The 20781-nt window shown below is 37.0% G+C and overlaps 1 protein-coding gene across 6 annotated transcripts in view; it reads right to left on the bottom strand.

Moving 5' to 3' along the window:
- The window catches only part of NFIB (nuclear factor I/B), a 290118-nt gene that overhangs the window by 7933 nt on the left and 261404 nt on the right, over nucleotides 1–20781 (bottom strand). For 4 of the 6 annotated variants that reach the window (XM_006881291.1, XM_006881292.1, XM_006881293.1 and 1 more), the window contains one exon: nucleotides 10588–10676. The exons of 1 other annotated variant lie outside the window; for it this stretch is intronic. In XM_006881291.1, the coding sequence (XP_006881353.1) occupies nucleotides 10588–10676 (89 nt within the window). Of the gene's footprint in view, nucleotides 1–1193; nucleotides 1199–10587; nucleotides 10677–20781 lie in introns of all 6 variants that reach the window. One more of the 6 variants, XM_006881294.1, reaches the window with a different exon arrangement.

Raw genomic sequence — 20781 nt, 5'->3', positions numbered from 1 at the left:
ATGTATGATTTAAAATCAGAAAAGATGTGTGTCAGGGCTCTGTCCTTTAATCAAACATATATAATCTCCAGTCTATACAAATAATCCTAGAATTTGAACTATAAGAACAACAACATAGTATCAGGATTGCAGAGAGAATCATTAAGAACTTAACCTATGTTGATGGTGTGACCTTGCTTGCAGAAAGCAGAGAGGATCTGAAACAGTTTCTGATGATGATCAGTTTGGCTAACACTTCAATCCAGAGAGCAAAAATGTCCATAACTGGACCACAAGCCAATATTATGATCCATCGACAAAATGATCCAACATTTCAAAGATTTCATTTTTCTTGAATCTAAACTCAATACTCATGGAGGCCACTCTACAGGGGATCAGTGTCCTGATCAGAGCTGGAGAAAAATGAGAAACAAAATTAGAAGACATAAAAAAGGCCAGGCATACCCATCTGATGGAATATGTGGAACCCCCAAGTCAGTCTTTGAACCTGGAACAAGATTCACCTCAGTGGCTCAACTTGCATACAAACAATGGCTAGACCTATAGAAGAAACACAGGAACACTGACTGGTAGGGCAGTACTTAACATGCTGTTAGCCAGAGGGTCACTAGTTCAAATCTACCAGTAATTCCTCAGAAGGATGGGGAGTCTCATCCCATAAAGATTTACAGCCTCAGAAACTCAGTGGAGTCTCACCATGAGTTGGAAGCAACTCAGCTATGTGTGAGTGCGAGTCCCTTTCTGTTAGCAGTTTTAGCACTTAATCACATACCACCAGGGGTCCTTCTCAAAGAATTAGGTCCTGTCAAGTGAAGACATACACAGCCATGAGTTTGGCTGTGAACAAAACAAAAATACCAAAGGCTCCCAGTGCAACTATTAAGTCTTAGGCGAATAAAATAGTAAGAGCTATCTTAAGTATTTTTAAAACCTGCCACTTTCATCAGTAATCTGCAGTTTATGAGATAATGCACTTGTATTGGCTAAATACTTTATAAAATCTCAAAGTATCCAGTATCTTGGCACTCTTCAAGGGTAATAATAATAGTATCTCTCGTTCAGATGATACATCCTGATTTAATCATAAGAGTACTATATTTACTTCAAAGATAATAAACCCTTTTTCAAGCACATTCTAAAGATATTATAGGAATGAAGTATGTGCGTGTGTATGTGTGTATTTTCATACATACCTCAACTGTAGTAGAGGCCACAGAGCAATAAAATTGAGTGACAAAATAACAATAAATGAGTAATGGCTAAGAAGATTTACAGAAGAATTAAAATAGATATTCTAAAAATTTACACTTACTTCATTTCTACCAAGTTAAAATATCTCCAAGACAGGAAGTCTTTACCTCTTTGATTAAAAGTTCTCAATTTTTCCAGTATTAGTAGCACAATATTAAAATATGTGCATTATTATCTCCTTCAGAATACACACTAAATAACTGCTCCCTATTAACAGCTGTTGCTGTTGTTATGTGCCACTAAGCCAGCATCAACTCCTAGCTGACCACCCCCCCACCCCAGATTTTCAGAGGCTATAAATTGCTCATCTTTTCCCCTCAGAGCAGCCAGGCCATTGGAACTGCCTTCCTTGAGTTGACTGTTAACTCTCCCACCAGTTCACCAGAGGGGAAAACTGTCTTGAGAAAACTAAGGAAGGGAGAAAGAGTGATTTCATTAATATTGCTACCTACCATGCTACCCTGGGTTGTAAGTTTGTGCATTTGGACTACTGACTTCCATAGTAAACAACAGGTACAGACTTCACCCTTTAGGAGCCTGTTATGTGGGGGAAAAATGCTGGCTTAGTCCACAGAAATCACATATGAGTAGTATTTAACCTAAATCCTATGATATACCAGAACTTTTAAAATGGAACTTAATAAATACACTCATTTCTATCACCTATGATTATTTCCCAGACAATATTTTATTTATCTATCATATAAAGCTTTTATTCTTCGGTGGCTGGGGGGGAAACTACAACAAAATACCCATGAGAGAAATCCCCTCTGAATCCTGACTGAACCAACAAGAAGGCTAAAATTAGAAAGTTAAGTACCTTGCCCAGGTCATGAGTTGTAGAAGATAGTATCTGATTGGGAAATATTACTATTACCCTGAAAAACATCAACAGTATACAAGATACTTTGAGATTTTATAACTATTCAATTAATGTCACTGCATTATATGATATAAATTACAGATTACTAATGAATACACTTTGACATCCTTGAAATAGCTCTTACTGTTTTACTCCCAGGAGACTAATAGTTGTAATGGCGTCATTGACACTTTTGTTAGCAGCTCAGCACTTAATGCCTGTGCCACCAGCACTCTTTGCAGGTAGAGTGCTTTGAGAATCTATATTCTTATCCAGCCCACTTTACCTCATCTCCTTTATGAAATGCACTGTGCTTTTTTTTTAATTGGACTAGAGCTTATATTATTATTTTTTTTTGCACAGATTTAAAGTTTTTAATGTGTATGTTATTTGCGTAAAGTATGGCACTCGCTGAAGAAGAGCTTATATTACTCTTGAATGGCGGAAAAGTCTCTCAGTTGAGGCCCGTATCATTCAGACACGCTAAGAGTACCCGTGAAGCTCTCTGGCATAGGCCGGCATTCCAAACGTCAGCACAAAGAACTGTGTTTTATTTCTCCAATCACAGATGCTCTGCAGCTGAGAGGTGGCCTTTGTTTCACATGGAACATGCGGAGACGCATGCCTACAACGTGTTTGTTGTGTTCGACTTCAGCTACGGCTAGACTAGAAGTGGAATACAAAAAGTGTTGCACACAAGTCTTGGTTTCTCGAATTTATTTTCTTTTCCCGTTTTTAAGGATCACTATTGCCATCTGAATGATCCTATTTTGCATGCAAGATGATTTCTAATGATTATTACTATTTGTAATAATCTGTGTCAGAAAGCTCCCTGGCCAGCCTTTACCTGAACTGCAAAGCACTCTTGTGGGCTCTCTAGGAAAGTGCAAACACTATAAACTGCAGGTGGCTCGTGGAAGCACTCTGCCAGCCAGCTATGGTACTTCATAGTAATGAAAGAGAAAAGTATTTGTTTCTTCACTAAGTAGGTAAATAGCCTTCTTTACTGCTACTCCTTGGGGACCAATGGTTTTGAAAATAACGTACCAAAACACTAGGCCTTCAGACCTCATTAATTCATACTCAGTTGTTTCAGATGCACTTTTGTTTTAGGACATGCTGGATTGAATGTTAACTTTGCCATGTTTGGGAGCTTGCATTTTCTTGATAGAATAAAGGCACAAGCTGGTGAACTATTTCTATTTGATGAAGAATGCAGGACAGAAAAGTGTATGTGTGTGTGTGTATCAATGAAATATTAAGTGTGTTTATCATCATTACTTATTCAGGTTGGGGGGGGAACCTTATAAACTCCTGGAAGATCCATGAACAAGACAACTGACATATTTAAAAGTAACTTTTTATGCCTTAGAGGTTATAATTTAGATGTGAGATGAAAACGCTTCATGTATCTAAGCAAGATTAATTATATGTTTAAGTGATCTTGTTCATCTTTTTTAAATAAAACTGGAAGATGGAGAACTATTATGAAAATAAGTACTTGTAAAAGAAAACACAGTGTGTGCTCGGATGTGTGTGTGCACATACACATTCACGCACACACACACACGCACAAAGAAACTCACGTAGTTGTGGGAGGTTTATGCCAATTAAATAAAATAGAGAATTATCAAGCTCCAAGTAACTATTTTATCCCCTCCTACCGCCTGCTGAAGTGGAGAATCTCACCCTGTCTCTTGTCTCTCCCCTCTACCCCAAGTCCTTTTCAATGCTATTGTCACAGTCTTACTGCTGCCCTCATTTGCATATGTGATTCTGCAAGAGCAGACAAAATTCTCTACAAAAAAATAGTGCTACAAAATAGTGCCTTTCACGAGAGAAAGTCACAGAGGGCTTACTAAGTTAAGGAGAAAGGCAGGCTTTATACAAAAGGAAAAACAAGTAGTTCACTGAGAAGCAAAATTTATACAATCTTACTTCTAAACGGCAAAACTTATTCACAGAGGAATTCCCAAGTTCAAATCAGAAATTATTTATACAGTAAATATGTTTTTCTAGCAAGTCTGCTACTTTGTTCACTCATGGGGGGAAAAAAACCCAACAAAACAAAAAAATCAAGCTAACTTTATTCACATAAAACAAAAGTTACCAAGGGAAAAAGACTGTAACTTTCTACAACTTTCCAATATTTAAGTTTTTCTTCACTTTCTTGAAATTCAATTGTGTGATTTTTCTGTTCTTCTTGTAGAATGTGTTATCCAGGTTTCGTCGTCTATTACTTCATACACTTCTTAAATGAAATAGGATGGAAAACTCACCGTCCGCTTACACATTAGCTGACATGAAAAAAAAATCTAACCAGGTAAGGTGAGAATCATTGTCTACTGGGAGAGTTGATTTTGTCAGAACGGGATGCATCTGCAAAAATGGCATTTTGCATAAAACATCCTCCAGAAAATGAGGCATTGCTCATACTTTGTTTCCTTGCAAAGGGTTAATCAGCAAGGTTTACATTTGGGAATTTTTTGCCTCAAGCTCCTCCCTCTCTTGCAGCTCTGCCAAAAATCATCTGCTGGGAAACCTAAGATTAAGTTTGTCCTACCTAAATGAACAAAGAGTGCTCTGAACACGCCACCGGGTTACTGAAGAGCGGGAACGCTCCTAATCCTGCTGGAATCTGCCGTGTGCCTCCGAAAAAAATCGCAGGGAGACTTGTTTTCTTGCCTCTAACATCTTGTCTCTAGATCATCTCATTTTCCCCACACGGCAGACCCTGCTGCTTCCCCCAGAAAGGTTAACTTAAAGCTCCAAACATAATCATGTGGAAAATGGACATTATTGATTGCTATGGTCCATTGTTCCCCTATCCTAAGTCCCTGAAGTTCAAGTTCAATCTGGAATTACATCATGTCTGGTTTCTCCTGGTTACCAGACGGCTTGAGACGTGACCACAGCTACAGAAAAAACAAACAGCCTTCTTCACGCTTCGGCTCCCCTATCGATTCAAACGTAAACTTTTTTTCTTTCTCTCAAGTATGCTTCAAGTATGGAGCATGGTTAATTTAGAGATTAAGTTCCAAATTAGATTATCTAATGGCATCTTAATGGATTGCTGACCCATTTCCTGTGGGATGGTAGCATGCTAGTCTGGCTGGAATACAATTAATTTCTTAGGAAGTGTTCTGAAGAGTTTGACTAGATAAAAAGGAAACATTGTGCTGTGCACATCTTTCTTTATAAAAGGACAAAGTTAAGCAGAACTACAACAGTTAGGTCCCAAATTCTCTCTCTCTCTCTCTCTCTCTCTCTCTCTCTCTCTCTCTCTCTCTCTCTGTGTTTGTGTGTGTGTAAGTAAATCCCATAAAGCTCATTCTTATAACTGGGCTCATTTTTAAAGTTCTGATTTTCTAACAGGTGTAAATCATACTGTTCAAGGTGACTTTACAAACCAAACAAACTGACTAGAATCGTGTACCTAAATACGAAAAACATCCCTAGTACCAAACAATGATGCTCACTTTGTGCTTCTGCAATTTTTTTTTTTGTCTTGAACCAAAGATTATTCCCCTTATCTCCTGTATCAGCATCTCTGTCATAGTCCCAGAGCAGTGCTAGGGGCCCGGGGTGGTGTGTAAAAAGTTGAACGTTTTGAGCACATTTAGAACTGACAGCTGAAAAGGAAATTCAGCACTCTGAGAAGAAAGCTCCCCTCAAGAACTCCAGGGACAGCCCAGCTGTTGAGCTGTATGTAGTTCAAGGTCAAGACCCCAAACTGAAAGCAAAAAAGACTAACTTAGGGAGTTTGGCAGGGAGAGTCCAAATGTAATGCTTAGGAAAAACTTTACTCTTAATACTATTTCAGCTTATGAACATACAGCCATTACCACACACATGTTATAGATACATGAATATAAATATGCATGTAACTGTATGCATGCATAGACATACACACTTGTGTGTATGTGTGTGTACATGTATGTGTAGACAGACAGATAAGTATTGCAGTTCAGTACTGAAGATTCTTTTTGCTGAAATGTTAATCCATAAGTCTTTCTGGGAGCATCCATAGTGAAGCCAAATATTTATAGACAAAGCAAACAAAAATAGTTAAAGAGAGTGTCATGCAAATATGGTTATACTTATCAAATGACTATTCCTCTTCCTTGTCACCCTGCTTCTGGCCCACCAGATCCAAATTATCTTTACTGGCTGTTAAATTTCTCTTGGGAAATCAAGTAATTCTTGAGAACTGCAGTAATAAATGACAATTTCTTACAAAAACACGTGTAAAGGCCTACAGATCGAGGCATCCCCTCGTGGAAAGGAACTACTAACACTCGGAATGTGGAAAATAGCTGATAAAAGTGGCTTTGGTGCCATTCAAACATGCCACCAGCAGAAATGAAAAAAAAAATCTTGCAATCATTTCAGTAAAATCTTCATTTATTCATTATTTCAGAGGCTGAGCAAATGGTTTGTGTAAACATATTCTTCAGTAACACGCATATGTTTATTTTAGCCATCTGAAGGCCTCTTCGATGTTTACATAAGCCACCAGACACATACAACCACTCACTTGTGACTCTGTGTTTTCTTGAAAGGGGTGAAGGAATGAACAATACATTCAGTTTCTCTTTTGCATAAAGCACTCCTTCCACTGTTTTAAAATAACTTATGTTTATATTATTCTTGGACTGTCTTCTGGCTCTCTTTCTCATTCAATTCTATTTACTCTTTCATACTTGATAGAATGAGCTAAGTTCTGGCTATAGTTTCAAGAAAGAAAGTCAGCTAGGGAGGAACCGCTGCATGTGTTTATACCTCCTTAACTCGTATGTGAGGCACGGTAATTCATCCACAGAGGAGGGGAACATGTAAATACAACAGCACTTAGGATAAGCAATCTATCACCTACCACCCTTGTAAGATCTGAGCCCCATCAGGTAAGCCAGCCCGTAACCAACAGCAACTGGGGATGTCACGCTGGGTAGATACAGAACTAGACCTATAGCTGTGACAGGAAAATACACTTTTTTTCGATTGAAGCAACTCACTCCTTCACATGGAAGCACATACCTGTGTATGCAGGTGCACGCACACAGACACATATACACACACACACAAATAAAGTACAAGTTTCTGAGGTCAAAGCAATTTAAGGGTTGCAATTTAGTAAGTCTGTGAAAACCTTCCAAAGGAGTCTGCTTTTAGTTTCTAAGGGAATGATTAGACTTCAAGGGGAAGAAGTAAGGTGGAAGAAAGCTTCTGGCTTTGATCAGACTTGCATATCAAGGCCTGCTGAACATACCTCTACCACAGAAAAGGGGTGATCACGGACAAGTGATCATTTGTAGAAAGGAATGGTGACAGTAACACACCCATTAAGCAAAAGAAAACAAAGCAACCCTTAAAATGGCTGTTTCGTCCTTTTCTACAACAAAGTGTCTTCTTACAAAGAATTCATGGCATTTTCTTTATTCTAACAAAAGGAAATGATTTAATTCTCTGGCTGAATAGATCTACATTTCTCAGATATTTTCAATTTATTCAGGTAATCCTAAAGCTATAGAATTACCTGAAGATTTTTGATGTCTATTATCTTTTAAATTAACAGTTACTGACATTTTTAGATGTCCTTTCTTTAAAAGCCCTGGAAAACAGCGAGTTAAAAAAAACTCACCATGCATAAAATAGAAATTATGGATAAAGCTGTATCCTAACAAGCTTTGCCCATAATTTTTTACATCAAAACCCTGTATCAGCTTTTTTAAAAACAGTTGTTGTTGTTAAGTGCCATAGAGTCATAGGTGACCCATAGCAACCCTATGAACAAAAGTCTTGAGCACAAAACTTTCATCTTTTCTCCAAGTTCATAGAGTTTCTTGGAGGCAAGCTTTTTTTTTGGAAGTGGATGCCACTCCTGCTTCCAATTTTTAAGAGTAACAAAGTGAAACAAAATGCTATTTTCTTTGAGAGTATTTCTTTTTAACTGTATGAGGTTTTAAGAACTAGGAGGGTATCTTCAGTCACTATATTGAGGTGGAACTAGGAATGCTATAAAAAAATACATCTCAAATACGAATTCACTGTCATTGAGTTCGTTCCAACTCCAAGCAAGCCTCCATTGGGTTTCTGAGGTTGTGAATCGCACGGAAGTAGACTGTGTCTCTGCCGCGTAAGGGATCGCTGGTGACTCAAACCACCAAAGATGAGTTAACCCTCTGAGTCAGCAGCAAAACTCTCTCGGGACTTCCCCACTCTAGGCCCCCAAGGCACACCACAGATTCAACAAACAGGTGATCTTTTGAAAATGACACCACCCTTATCAATTCTGCAAGAAAAGAGACAATGAAAAAGCTATTATCTTGTAAATGTCTGAAGCACCCATGCCATGCTACACCTCAATTATATACTGACTGTTGTTGTTGTTATTGTTTATGTGTACTGTCAACTTGGAACCCACTCACGGCTTACTTGCCAGGAAGTTTTCCCTAGGGAGCAGCTGACAGATTCAAACCACATGTATTTGTGTTGGCAGGACAATTCCTTATCCTTAAGCCATCAGAGCTCCCTCTATATACTAATTAAAAAATAAAATTACTATGGGGTGGGGGGTAAAACATTGAGTAATTAAGTGCTGACTTAGATTAAGTGCGGACTCTTTCAAACACGATTTTCACACCCAAATCTCACCACGGGATATTGTGTCTGTTTTGTGAGCAATACTTTTCCTACAAATACGAGTTCGGTCACCACACTAATCCACTGTGATACTTCTCTGGAGGGAGTTAGTGTCCACTCTCTATCATTATAAGAGTATCCATTTTTTACTCAAAATTTAACAGAAATTATTAAAAGGTGGCTTTTTAAATCTCTTGTAATATGTATCTTTATTTGGCTATGAAGACACTTAAGAGATGACACCCTATTGTAGATTAAATAAAAGTTTGTGCAACAATGTATGAATGGAAACACAAAGTCTCTGTAAACTTTAATTAAAATAAAAAAAAGCCATCAGTAATTCATACATTTGGAAGTTCACAGAGAGGTACATTAACACACTTGAAGCACAAACCAAGCACACTTGGTTTTATTTCACTTTTGCGGGGGAAAAAAATCACGTATATCACTTTTTTTATTTGCTATGTGGTAGATGGTGTGTGGAATATAAGGACATCATTTAATAAAATTTAATCAACTTTGGTATAAAATTCAATTAATTTATAAATGCTAATTAAGTCTAAAAAGATCCTAATTAAGAATATCAATTATTCGTTTATGAGACACTTCCAACGAGCTGATCTTTGTCAGAGGCCATGGTTTTTCATCCTCCAAAGCGGGGAGCAGTATTAGCTACTTACAGACAAATCAAAATAAGGAAAAATGTATGGTATACTTTTAGATGGATGCTACATTAATCTTTAAAAAGAAGAGAAGTCATATTGTATTTACTTTAGGTAGTGAATGAATAACACTTAAGTTTTAAAAAGTGGTACCCTACTAATTTTCTGAGACTTATATTGGAATCAAACCTGACATTTAAAACCTTTAATTCTTTGAACACTCCTCTTAGCATCTATCAGCCTACTCCACACAGACATTATGACTGTGGACAGCCATTCTCTGTAAAGTGGGGATATAGTCATGGAGGAGCTGGAAAACTATCCGGGCTCTGCTTTGGGGATCTCCTTACTGAATTACTTCACTTGCTCCTTCAAATTATTACCTCCTATTTGATATGATTACACCACTGATATTAATGATTTGTTAATCTGAACACACTCTTTATCAAAATTACACATGAGAAGCTAAGCTAGCACTCTCTCTAACACCAATACATGAGCTATTAGAACTAGTTTTGAAAATGAAGTTTTGGAAAAATTTTTCCAGTCTATCAAATAAAGTCTATCCTCAGCTCTCAATGATCCACACCAAGGGACGAAGAGAAATGACAATGTATTTAAGTCAAATGCCTGCTTTAGCTAATGATTTCTGCCATCTTTACGGAGGCTGCTAAAAACAGTAAAATTAACTTGAGATTTTTCTTCTAGTCCCACCCTACCCCCCAACTCTAAACAGGCGGAAGGAAGAGTACTTAACTATGAGCAACAGAGGAAAGAGTTGAAATGAGATAATCTTACACTGTAAAACCCAATGCTATATCCTCAGATAATTGAAAACCCTCCTTAAAATGGTGATTTCATTATTCAAGTCTTAAGGCTTCAGTGTTAGATTTCTGAATTACCTCCACAATATTATAAATTGTTTCAAACATTTGCCAGCACTTAGAAATCCCAATCACCAATTAGCGTATGCTATCTTCCCAAATGAATTCATCTGATATTGCATTTAAATAAGAAATAAAGGGAGATGAGGTAAGAGGAGAGAGATAGGAGAGCCAAAACAACTGAAATGTTAACATATATTTTCTGTAAAGCTAGTTAAACATAAACACTATATAGCTCATGTAATTTTAGGTGTAAGTGCAGGGTTGGAAATAATGAAAATGTTACCTTTGCCAAGTAATTCCCAATGTATCCTCACTGGTACTGGGGTATAAATGCCTGCCGTTTTGATTCATGGTCCAGTCACAAATCCTCAGCTGTCAATTGAAACCTAGCAGTCAGATATGGATCGAGCAGTACTACAGTTTTTAGTATTTAAATGAACACATGCAAACTAGTATGGTACATGGCATTAACCTTACTTTCTCAAGAGGCAACTTAAAGAAAAAAAGAAAATAAAAAATAAGCAAAAGAAAAAAAATCTTATTCTGAGAAGCAATATTCCTACAATCTCTTTTTTTTTAAAAAAAAAGCTACTGCAATATGCTTCTCTATTAATTAAAAGCATACAAAGAAATGAGTGCTTAGAACATAACAATTAGCCATTATTAGAGTACAAATTGAGCTGAAATAAAAGCAAACGTTAAGTTAATGTTCAATAGATATATATATATTTTAGAAAGAAAATAAAAATGCTTTATACCCCTACGTAGCATATCAAATAATCTGCACTGAGATAAAATAATCAATAACTTTAAGCATGCAGTTTTGCAAAACAGAGAAGACATGCAGTTTAGAGGAGAAATGCCCACCCTACACCGCTCCTCCCTAACTGGTGTTTCCAAGTCTCAAGGTCTTCAAGTGTTCACTCATTTTGGTTTACTCAAAGTGGCTTTGTTTAGAAAGAGTTGGTAGGAGTTTTTAACTCTTATTTTGAATTCAGAGTAATGGCGTCTCAAATACTTTATTACATCTGAATAGAGTAAGGAATGCATTGAATACAAGCTGAAACAAATTCTTCCCAGATCTCCGAATCATCAGCTCTGCCCTTCGGAGATTGTTCCAGTAACTCTATCCAGTGCTGTTTGGTTAACAGCTGCCCTACAGTGCTAGCAGATTTATTGAAAAGATATATTGCTTATTTTTATGCTTAAGAAAGTAAACTTATCTGGCTTTGGGGGCTGGGGGAACATGCTAGAAAAATCCTGGTTTTGGAACCTTTTAGAGAGCCATGCTGTAAATTAACTGCACTGTGCATGAAGTAGTGTTTGTCATTGAAAATATGACTTTGCTCCCAACAATCCACTGAGTGCTATTTGCTTGTTTCCAGAGACATAATCAAGAACAAAATAATTACAGCCAAGGTGTCTTTATACTTGGATCAATTACTTTAATCCTTTCAAAGTTGGCTATTAAGAACTGACTTTTCCTTTTAGACTTTCAAGTTTTTCTTTCTACACACTCTTAGGTTATAGAGACTCGGGTTTTAGCGTAAAAGAACATGGTCATTCTTCTACACATCTGGGAAGCTACCATAATAGCACTGAGAATTTCTGAAATATGTGTTTTAATAAGACTAATGTTTCTGATCAAAGTAATTTTAGAAATTAAAGAACTGGAAAAAATTTCATTTATATAAATAAACGGGTATATAGTACATAGATACATACATAATATTCAGAAGAGATGTTCAGCTCGGGGCATAACTCATAAGGAATCATAAAAGCAGTAAGTATATCAAATAAGAAAGACAATTTTCTTAAAATGAATCATAATTCTTGTTAAAGGACAAGTTGCATACTTGATAACTTTTAAATCAAACAGATGACATTTACTGAGAGTCGCAAGTGTGATATGTAATACGGCCAAACTTTTAAAATGTTCTCAGTATGGAACATTGACCCAGGCATTCAATAGGATGATCCAATCTGATTTTGTAAAAAAAATACTTTAAAGGGGGGCGGGGAAATACTAAGAAAACAATTAGAAAAGAGTTCAAGAAACTTGACTTTCTATTAAGATTACTATCCAAACCCTGCCCCCAACTCATAGCTACTGACTTTGTTCAACTCATAGCAATTCTCCGTTGGGTTTCTGAGACTCTAAATCTTAGGGGAGAAGACTGCTCATTTTTCTTCTGAAGAGCAGCTGGTGGATTAGAACCACCGGAGATGAGCAAGCTTTGGGTCAGCAGTGCCGCAGATTATACCACTAGAGCTCACTAAGATCACTTTAATAAACAATAACAAGAAGTCATTGCCATTGTGTGGGAACCAATTCAGTTGACCCGCCAAGGGGTTTTCAGAGCCTATAGATTTTACAGAAGAGATTATCCTTTTCTCCTTCAGAGCTGGTAGACTCAAATTGTGTACCTTTGGGTTGGGAGCTCCACTCCTTACCACAAGCCACCGGAGCTTCCTGTTGTATTGGGTGATTTTGCCATCATTGATGAAAATGCTAGCTGCAGATCAACTGAATAATTCTCATGAAAGGAGGAGCATGGCTATATAATGCTTGGTAGTTTTGTCAGTGACGAACTTCAAGATGATGTCTTATAGGCTCTTAGCTTAGATAGTTTTCAGACAGAAAATGAATTTTCATATGCCTATATGAACCCAACTCTCACTCACCTCTGACTGGGTTAGTAATAGGTGATATTCTTTGGTAAGATGTATGTATTAACTGGTTAGATTGTTGTTGGTGATATTGTATGGTTTGCTTTGGTTTATTTTTACCACCCTCCCTTCCCATGTCACATGGTGTTTGGGTTTGGTGGGTTATTTTTTTTTTAATGATATGCTAAGTCCTTTAGACCATCACTGTTTTGGTGATTTTTTTTTAACTTTTCTAACATAAAGAGTTATCTCAAAGAGGCTAAACTTAAACAAAAACTACTCAATTTCTCCTATACTTAAGGTATTTAAGTAAGAATATTTTCCCCAAAACAGAAAAAAAAATGTTTAAATGCCTAAAAAATGATGGCTGAATCCACATAGCAATAATTTAATTTCAAAGAAATTAGTAGCACTAATTAGTATTGAGGAGCTCTGGTGATCTAGTAGCAAGAAATTGGGCCGCAAACTCCAAGGTGCAATGTTCAAATCCACCAGCTGCTCCATAGGAGAAGAGTGTGCAATCTCCTCTCATGCGATTTACTGTCTCTGAACACCTGCCGGCGAGTCAGTTATGGTTCTGAACTCCATGGCAAACAACAACAACAACAATGCGTATTGAATTAATTTCCAACAAATTACAGAAAATACAAAATGTCTTTTTAATCTTAATTTTCTATTTAAAAGGTAAACAAGCATTATCAACATTTAAACATTTTCTGAGGAGAATGTACTTAATATATATGCTTGTATACTATATATAATGTGCTCTGTCCAGGTTACTTGATAAGTCTTTTCATGTGGCTTCTTTTACGGTAATTAAACTTCTTAATAAACTGAAATTTTAAAAGAGGCGGTTTAACTGGGGAGGGGGAGGCGGATAACTTAAATAGTTAAAATAGAAATTAACTATTCAATAGATTTCAAAACACCAATTTCTAGGACTCTTTCTTGAATCAGCAAAAAGACAGACCTGAGTCAGCAAAACCTGAACAGACTTAAGGCATAAAAAGATGACTTTGTTCACAGCTTCAGTTTGCTCGGCTCCACGGTCAACACTCTTGGCACCAGTAGCCAGAAAATAAAAAAACGCATAGCGATGGGAAAGTCTGCGGTTAGGGACCTCTCTAAAGTACTCAAGAGCAACAGTGTCTCTCTGGAGACTAAGGTTCGCCTGATACAGGCCAGCGTTTTTACAGTCACTTGTTATGCATCAGAGAGCTGGACAATGACTAGCGAGGATAGAAGGAGAATTGACGCCTTTGAGCTGTGGTGCTGGAGAAGAGTATTGAATGTACCCTGGACTGCCAAGAAAACAAACAGATTCATCCTAGAGAGGGTTAAACCAGGCTGCTCCTTGGAGGCAAGGATTCTGGGGCTTCGTCTGACATACTTTGGACATGTTGTAAGGAAAGACAGGTCTTTAGAGAGGGACATCATGCTGGGCAGAGTGGAGGGACAGCGCAGGAGGGGAAGACCCTCCCTGCAGTGGATTGATTCAGTGACTGGGATAATTGGGATGGGTGTGTCAGAGGCAGTGCGATTGGCACAGGATAGAGCAGGGTTTAGGGCTGTTGTACACAGGGTCGCTATGAGTCGCAAACGACTCGACGGCACATAACAACAACAACAACTATCTGGGGACATTTTAAATATTCTTGATATTAATATAACTCAAAACCCAACCCATTGCCCGCTCATGGCAGTCTTTACGGGGGCTCCAAGGCTGTCTACTCTTAATGGGAACTGACTGTCTTAGCATCTCTCACTAAGCAGCTGGCATATTCAAACTACCCAACTTTCAATACAAGAGGCAATCTAGAATGAATTTTTAAATGGCCTGTAAGAGCTAGGATTAGACAATTCAGATGCCAACTTTTTTTCCCTCATCTGAATCATAAAAAAACCCAACACCTACTTTAACTAATTTATGATATATAAAAGCATGCTTTTTATTTACATAAATATTCTCTAAGCTCAACGCTGTGATTTCTCAATCCTTTCCCATATAAAATAGAACATTATTTCCCCCCAATAATTAAGAAAATTAACAAATTGAAACATTAGGTGAAGGTTAGCTGACAAATTTAGTCAGTTAAACATCTGTATCTGGAGATAAAAGGCAAGCCTTTTTTTTACAATATAAGGATCTTTGACCGAGCCAGTCGTATGTGAATGCATACAAAACTGTGCAGACATAGAACTCATTTCAGTCCTTCATCGCTATGACCCTGCTGCTATGCTATTAAATTATATTGTCTCAAAAAGTAAGGCAGAAAAGACATTGAAACAAGTATGCCTGGAATTCCAAAAACAAGCAAAAGTTGAAGGACATGAGTCTTTTCCAAAAATGTCAGAGGCAAAGGGGTAAGTTTAAAGTGGCCCGAATAAATAGCAAGGAAAGGAGCCCTAGAAGGACACCGGGTGAGGATTTGGCTGCCAACCAAAACGCAGGCCGGTCGTTCCACAGGAGCAAGGCCTGGCAACCACCCCCTGAGGACTTTGACCTAGGACACCCCTGGGGTCAATTCTACTGCCACGTGGGATCAACACAGGCTAGAATTAACCAGAGGGACACTCCACCACTGATGCCGCTGATGTTCTTGGAGTGGGGGGTTCACCAACCGTCCGGCACAGACACTCTATTTCTGGTAAAACTCACGTGAGCTTGTTTTCAGAAGACAAAGATGTAAACTATTTTGCTTCTGTTAAAATCTGGTCACGTCATGTCTGTGTTATTATCTTCTCCTGCACTACACCAAGTAGCTGGTAGACAAATCTATATTTTTGTAACTTCTGAGTTAGAGGTTGTTTGCTCAAAGGAGGACCCTTGGCTGTTACAAACAGGGAGATTGCTGTTTTTCTTTTTTTTTTTTTAATGCATAGCAATTAGCTTGGGGAACAAAAGACAGAAGCTAAGCAAAGCAAAGTGTCCTACTTTGCTAGACTCAGCAAACAGCCTGATGTACTCTAGTCCCTCCTGATGACAACAGCTCTCAATTGGTCCAATAAACCATTAAACTGCAAACAGAGTAATCAACAGGCAAATTTACCTTTTCACTTTTTTTTAAGCGTACAATGACCCTCAGGGGATTGTCTTGAAAGGTATGTTTTATGTTCTCCTAGGTTTCTTCATTTCTCCACATAGCCTCAAGGAAAGAGGCTTGGGAGAGGGGCAGCGGGGAGGGAGGCTTAAAAATACTCCTACAGTCATATTTTCCTCTCTCAGATTAGTACTGCTTTAATACTATTATTAACAGTCTGCCAAAAAACCCAAATAAAATGGCTTCTCAGTGAATAATATGTAACCTCACTGCATCCTCAAATGTTCTCAGAATGAAACTGTGTTAAAAGTGTGACTTTAAAAGAAGAAAACAGAAGCTCAAGATTACCCTAGTAATTGAAAGTTGATTCTAATGTTTATCTTTGGCATTTTTTTTTGCTTCTGAACACTTAATTTAACACAGAATGGAGCTAAATGAGTATGCATGATGTAGGAACTACACAAACTCTCCCTTTCATCACCACAGAGTCAGAACCAACTCATAGCTGACCCTCCAGTGGGTTTTCAGAGACTGGAAACAGCACAGGGAGAGATTTACCCAACTTTCTCCTGTACAGCAGCTAGGAGATTTGAACCTCTTGCCTTTGGGTTGGAAGTGCTACTCCTTACCACTAGGCCACCAGGGCTCCCTAACTAGGAGACATCAAAACAAAACTACAGTTGCCAGGGAGTCTATTCTCACCCATGGTGACCTCACTGTGCAACAGTGTAGGGCTGAGTTCCACAGGTTTTCCAGTTGTTGATACTTTGAAATAAGATCACCAGGCCTTTCTGGAACGATGTCTCTGGACGGACCTGAACATCCAACCTTTCCTTCAGCAGCCAAACACTTTAACCATGGGACTCTTTACTGACTATAAACTACAATCTATAAATTATTAGAACATTGGTTTTACTTGCAGTTTAATTGGTAAAATTCAAAGTTTCAAGGGAACTTGTTATTCATGCAGTTCAACATCATTTTCCTGTCCAAGATGAGGACAAAGGGGTGTAAAATTTAAGGACTTGTCCAAGGTTAGACACATTCTGTTTATGTCAACACCATGACTCCTAATCCACATTCTGTTCTACTACCTCAGTTTGCCTGTCACTGTTCTATCCTTACCTCACCTTTCAACTGCAGCCCAAGAATATTTAAGGCGAAACTACCTGCAGAATGTTTCTGCTACCGTGACTGAATGTCGGTCCTTTAAGTTGGTATTTGAGGAAAGGAGGATCAATTTTCCCTATGATTTTTGTGGACTAAGGTGTAAGTTTCCATTAGACATCACTTTCTTTTTCTATTAACTGGGGTAAGTTATTCAGTATTATCTTTTACTAACTATTAAGTAAAGTAAATACATGAATGAATGGTAAAAGACAGATCCTAGAAGGCCTTTTGGAAAACAACTAGCCAAAAAGCTAAGTACTTGCAAAGCATATTTTGACTGCAACTTCTTTTAAACGGGTTTCCTTTCCAGTTTGTATATGTGAAAAGTGACCTCTTGTCCATTTGCATACCTAGCCAGAGGTCCTGTGATAGAGGCTTGCGTCAAGCTGTCAATAATGATAAGAGACACAATAAGAACAGCTCAAGTGTTGATAGCGTGCTTCCTGGCTTAATTCAACAGTCCCCAGTCCCCTCTGTTCTTTCAATGGCTTGCCTTCAATACAAAATTACCTACCCAGTCATTTTAATGTACCTAGACTTCAAACTGCAGTTTGCAGCACACATATTTAAGAGGGATTTCAACTCATATTAAAAAAAAATCCACAGAAGAAATGCCTTACAAAGGCCATTTCTGGGGTATGTGAAGTAGTAACAAAAATGTTCAACTTACTGAAAAGTACTCTCAATTCTAGATTTGAAAACGTGTTGAGAAAATGGTTAAAACTTTCTCTATATAAAGTAGCCCAGGGATTTGTATTAAAAAATTATGGCATTATACAGTCATGCAAGAGATTAACATGCTGAAGCTCAGGCACCAGTAACACTCATGCAATTGTGGTAAGTGATGCAACACCAGAAGTGATCAGGCTACTCATGTCTTCATAACAGGTGGCGCAGAGTTAAGATCATGGTTATATACGTGATGGTTTCTATCTTCTAAGCTCAGTTTACTTGATGTCACTGTTATCTAACTTAATCACTTTCCATTAATTGCAGTGAAAACCTGAAACCTATATAAAAAGTTATTGCATACTCAGAAAGCTATTTTGAGTAGTAATTGTTTAACAAAAAAGTTCTTTGCCACAAACTATTATTTCCAGCTAGTCAGAATGCTTCTCAGTGTTTATGTTACTATATAATAGTAAGGATTTATGCTTTTATTTTGAGCCTATACTATAATGTAATGGAAATAACACAATTAATCAGGTCCACTTATATTACCAAATATTCTACGATAGCAAAGAAAGAAGGAAAAGCCACTATGAAGTTGAGCAAAGGAAAAGAGGCTAAATAGAATATATTGTTCTCATTGTCTATTTATATTGAAATTGTTAGAAAAGATTCTATACTGATTTCCGTGTGTTCTGAGCAGCATCTAAAACTGAGAGCTAATCTGCATTTTCTCAAGGAGCCAATTCTTGGAAATGTGGTTCCTCCTTTGTTCATTATGATGCATTCTCACAGTGTGTTCACAAATGTGGAAAGAGAAAGAAAACTGCATTTTACTCAACTTTGTTGACATTAAGTTAGAGTGAAGTTCCTCCATGTTTCTGAAAAAAGTTCCAAGTCATGAAAAGACTCAAGAAGTACCACAAGCCACCACCCCATCAACCAATAGGAAAGTTCAACAAGCTCTGATTGAAGTTCTGATTTTCAAATTCCCCCATGCCCAAAGTGAATGAATGAACTTAGCTATAATTGTAAAGGCAGTCTTAATTCCAGACAATTAATAGAACTCAAGATTGTGTTAACACATAAAGAAAAAAAATTAAAATCAATCAAGTGTGGATTAGCTGGTATGCACCAAATTTATCATAACTAATTAAAGGAGATTGTTTTTCACAGAAAATTATCAGTAGTTGGCCATCTTTTAAAATATTCTCCATTATTATAAATTATTATAAATATTCTCCATTATTTAATTTTAGAAATGAAATTAAATTTAAATTTAGAAATTAGAACATATTGTGAAACTCTAGTGTCACAAAAGACCAAGTTTCAAAGGCCACACTAACACTAATTAACAATAACAAAAATGACATTATAACAAGGATCACAATGTTGCATAGTTAGTAACAACTGTATGTGTACCAACTTGATGGGTATAATAGCAAATACTTCCAGTACCAGTATTTGCCAATATGAGTGAAATACCCTAATAGGAGGTATTCAAGATTCATTTTAATATTTTCTACATCACTTTAAGAAAACTAGTATCTTGAGGAGTTAGAAATAACCAAATTGAAAGTTTGCAGGTGTGTTATTCTGTGGAAAGGCTATCCAGAACAAATTAAAAATTATTCAACAATTTTAAAGTCTAATTGTTAACTATAATTTACATATGTTATATTAAAAGGTCATTCAAGGTAAAAAAAAATAGCCATTAACAATGCACAAATACTTTTCATAACCTAAACAGGTAACTCTTTAAAAAGCAGTTGCCAACAAAATTAAGAATGTACCTAGTGACAATATTTATACTTAAGGGGTCATACGGTACAAAGGCAACAGAGAATGTTTAAAAGACCTCTCTGAGACTAAAGCCATTGCCTTTCTAATTTTTAATTTCTCCAAGCTAATATAAAATGATTGATTGCCTTTACTTCATGTACCACTCAATTTCCCTTTTCATTCATCACTGAGTGCTTTAAACCAAATGCATTTAGAACCTGCTGCTGGAAGAGTAGTGGTTGGTGGTGTCTTTTAAATCTTTGTAAAGTAATGAAAGGAATGACAGTAAGTGAACGTCACTTTCTGCTGTAGGAAAGGATCACCTTTATTGCGCTAAAGTCATTGCAACTAGTTGTTTCAATTTCTCTGAGTAGTAAAAATAAAATCCATCTCTATGATACTTTTACAATTTGAGGGAGGAAAAGTAACAGGCTTTTCATTAGAGCCTTCCTTTATTACATAAGTATGTGTAGTGATAAGAACAAACATTATTTTGCATGTCTCAAACCTGTCAATCATTATTAAGTTAGTCTATTGGGCTGCTTGAATTCAAACAATATTGTTGATTTCATTAGATAGAGGGTATATTACATGTTTGCATGATATTTAAGGCTGAGCATTACTTTGTTAACTATGCAGCTTACAGTTTTCCTCTGCCAAGGATCAGTACATATCATATGTGCCAATCCATATGATTGAACGTATTATATCTACAATGCAAGTGGTCTTCACTTGGTATTACCCACTTCAAAGGACGGTCTGATGAAAAACAATTCTGTAATTCAAACCTTTTTTCAGATAAAGTTTGTTCAAACTCCAGCTTCACTGAGATTCATATTTGTACAATGTTAACTTAGTTTTCCTAATTCATTTTTAGAAATGGGTAAGGGAAAAGCTTTTTTGTTTTTATGAACTGTTGTTTCCGTGATTATAATAAAAGGCTCCAGAGAAGCCCTGTATTAGGATAGTGAGAAGACAGCTCACAGTACATGGGATTGATCAGTGTATTATAAATATGTTTGAGGCTAAAGGTTTAAATACCAGAGGCATGTTTGCAGGAATTAAAAATTAATTAGAAATTAGAGGAACGACCTTAAGAACAATGCAAATCCCATGACAAAAATATTTCTGAAAAAAGAAAAAAA

This window comes from Elephantulus edwardii, unplaced genomic scaffold (assembly GCF_000299155.1).
Source record: "Elephantulus edwardii isolate Elephantulus edwardi_28Jun2011 unplaced genomic scaffold, EleEdw1.0 scaffold00014, whole genome shotgun sequence".
Taxonomy (NCBI): Eukaryota; Metazoa; Chordata; class Mammalia; order Macroscelidea; family Macroscelididae; genus Elephantulus; species Elephantulus edwardii.
This window is presented reverse-complemented; position numbering and strand designations above follow the sequence as displayed.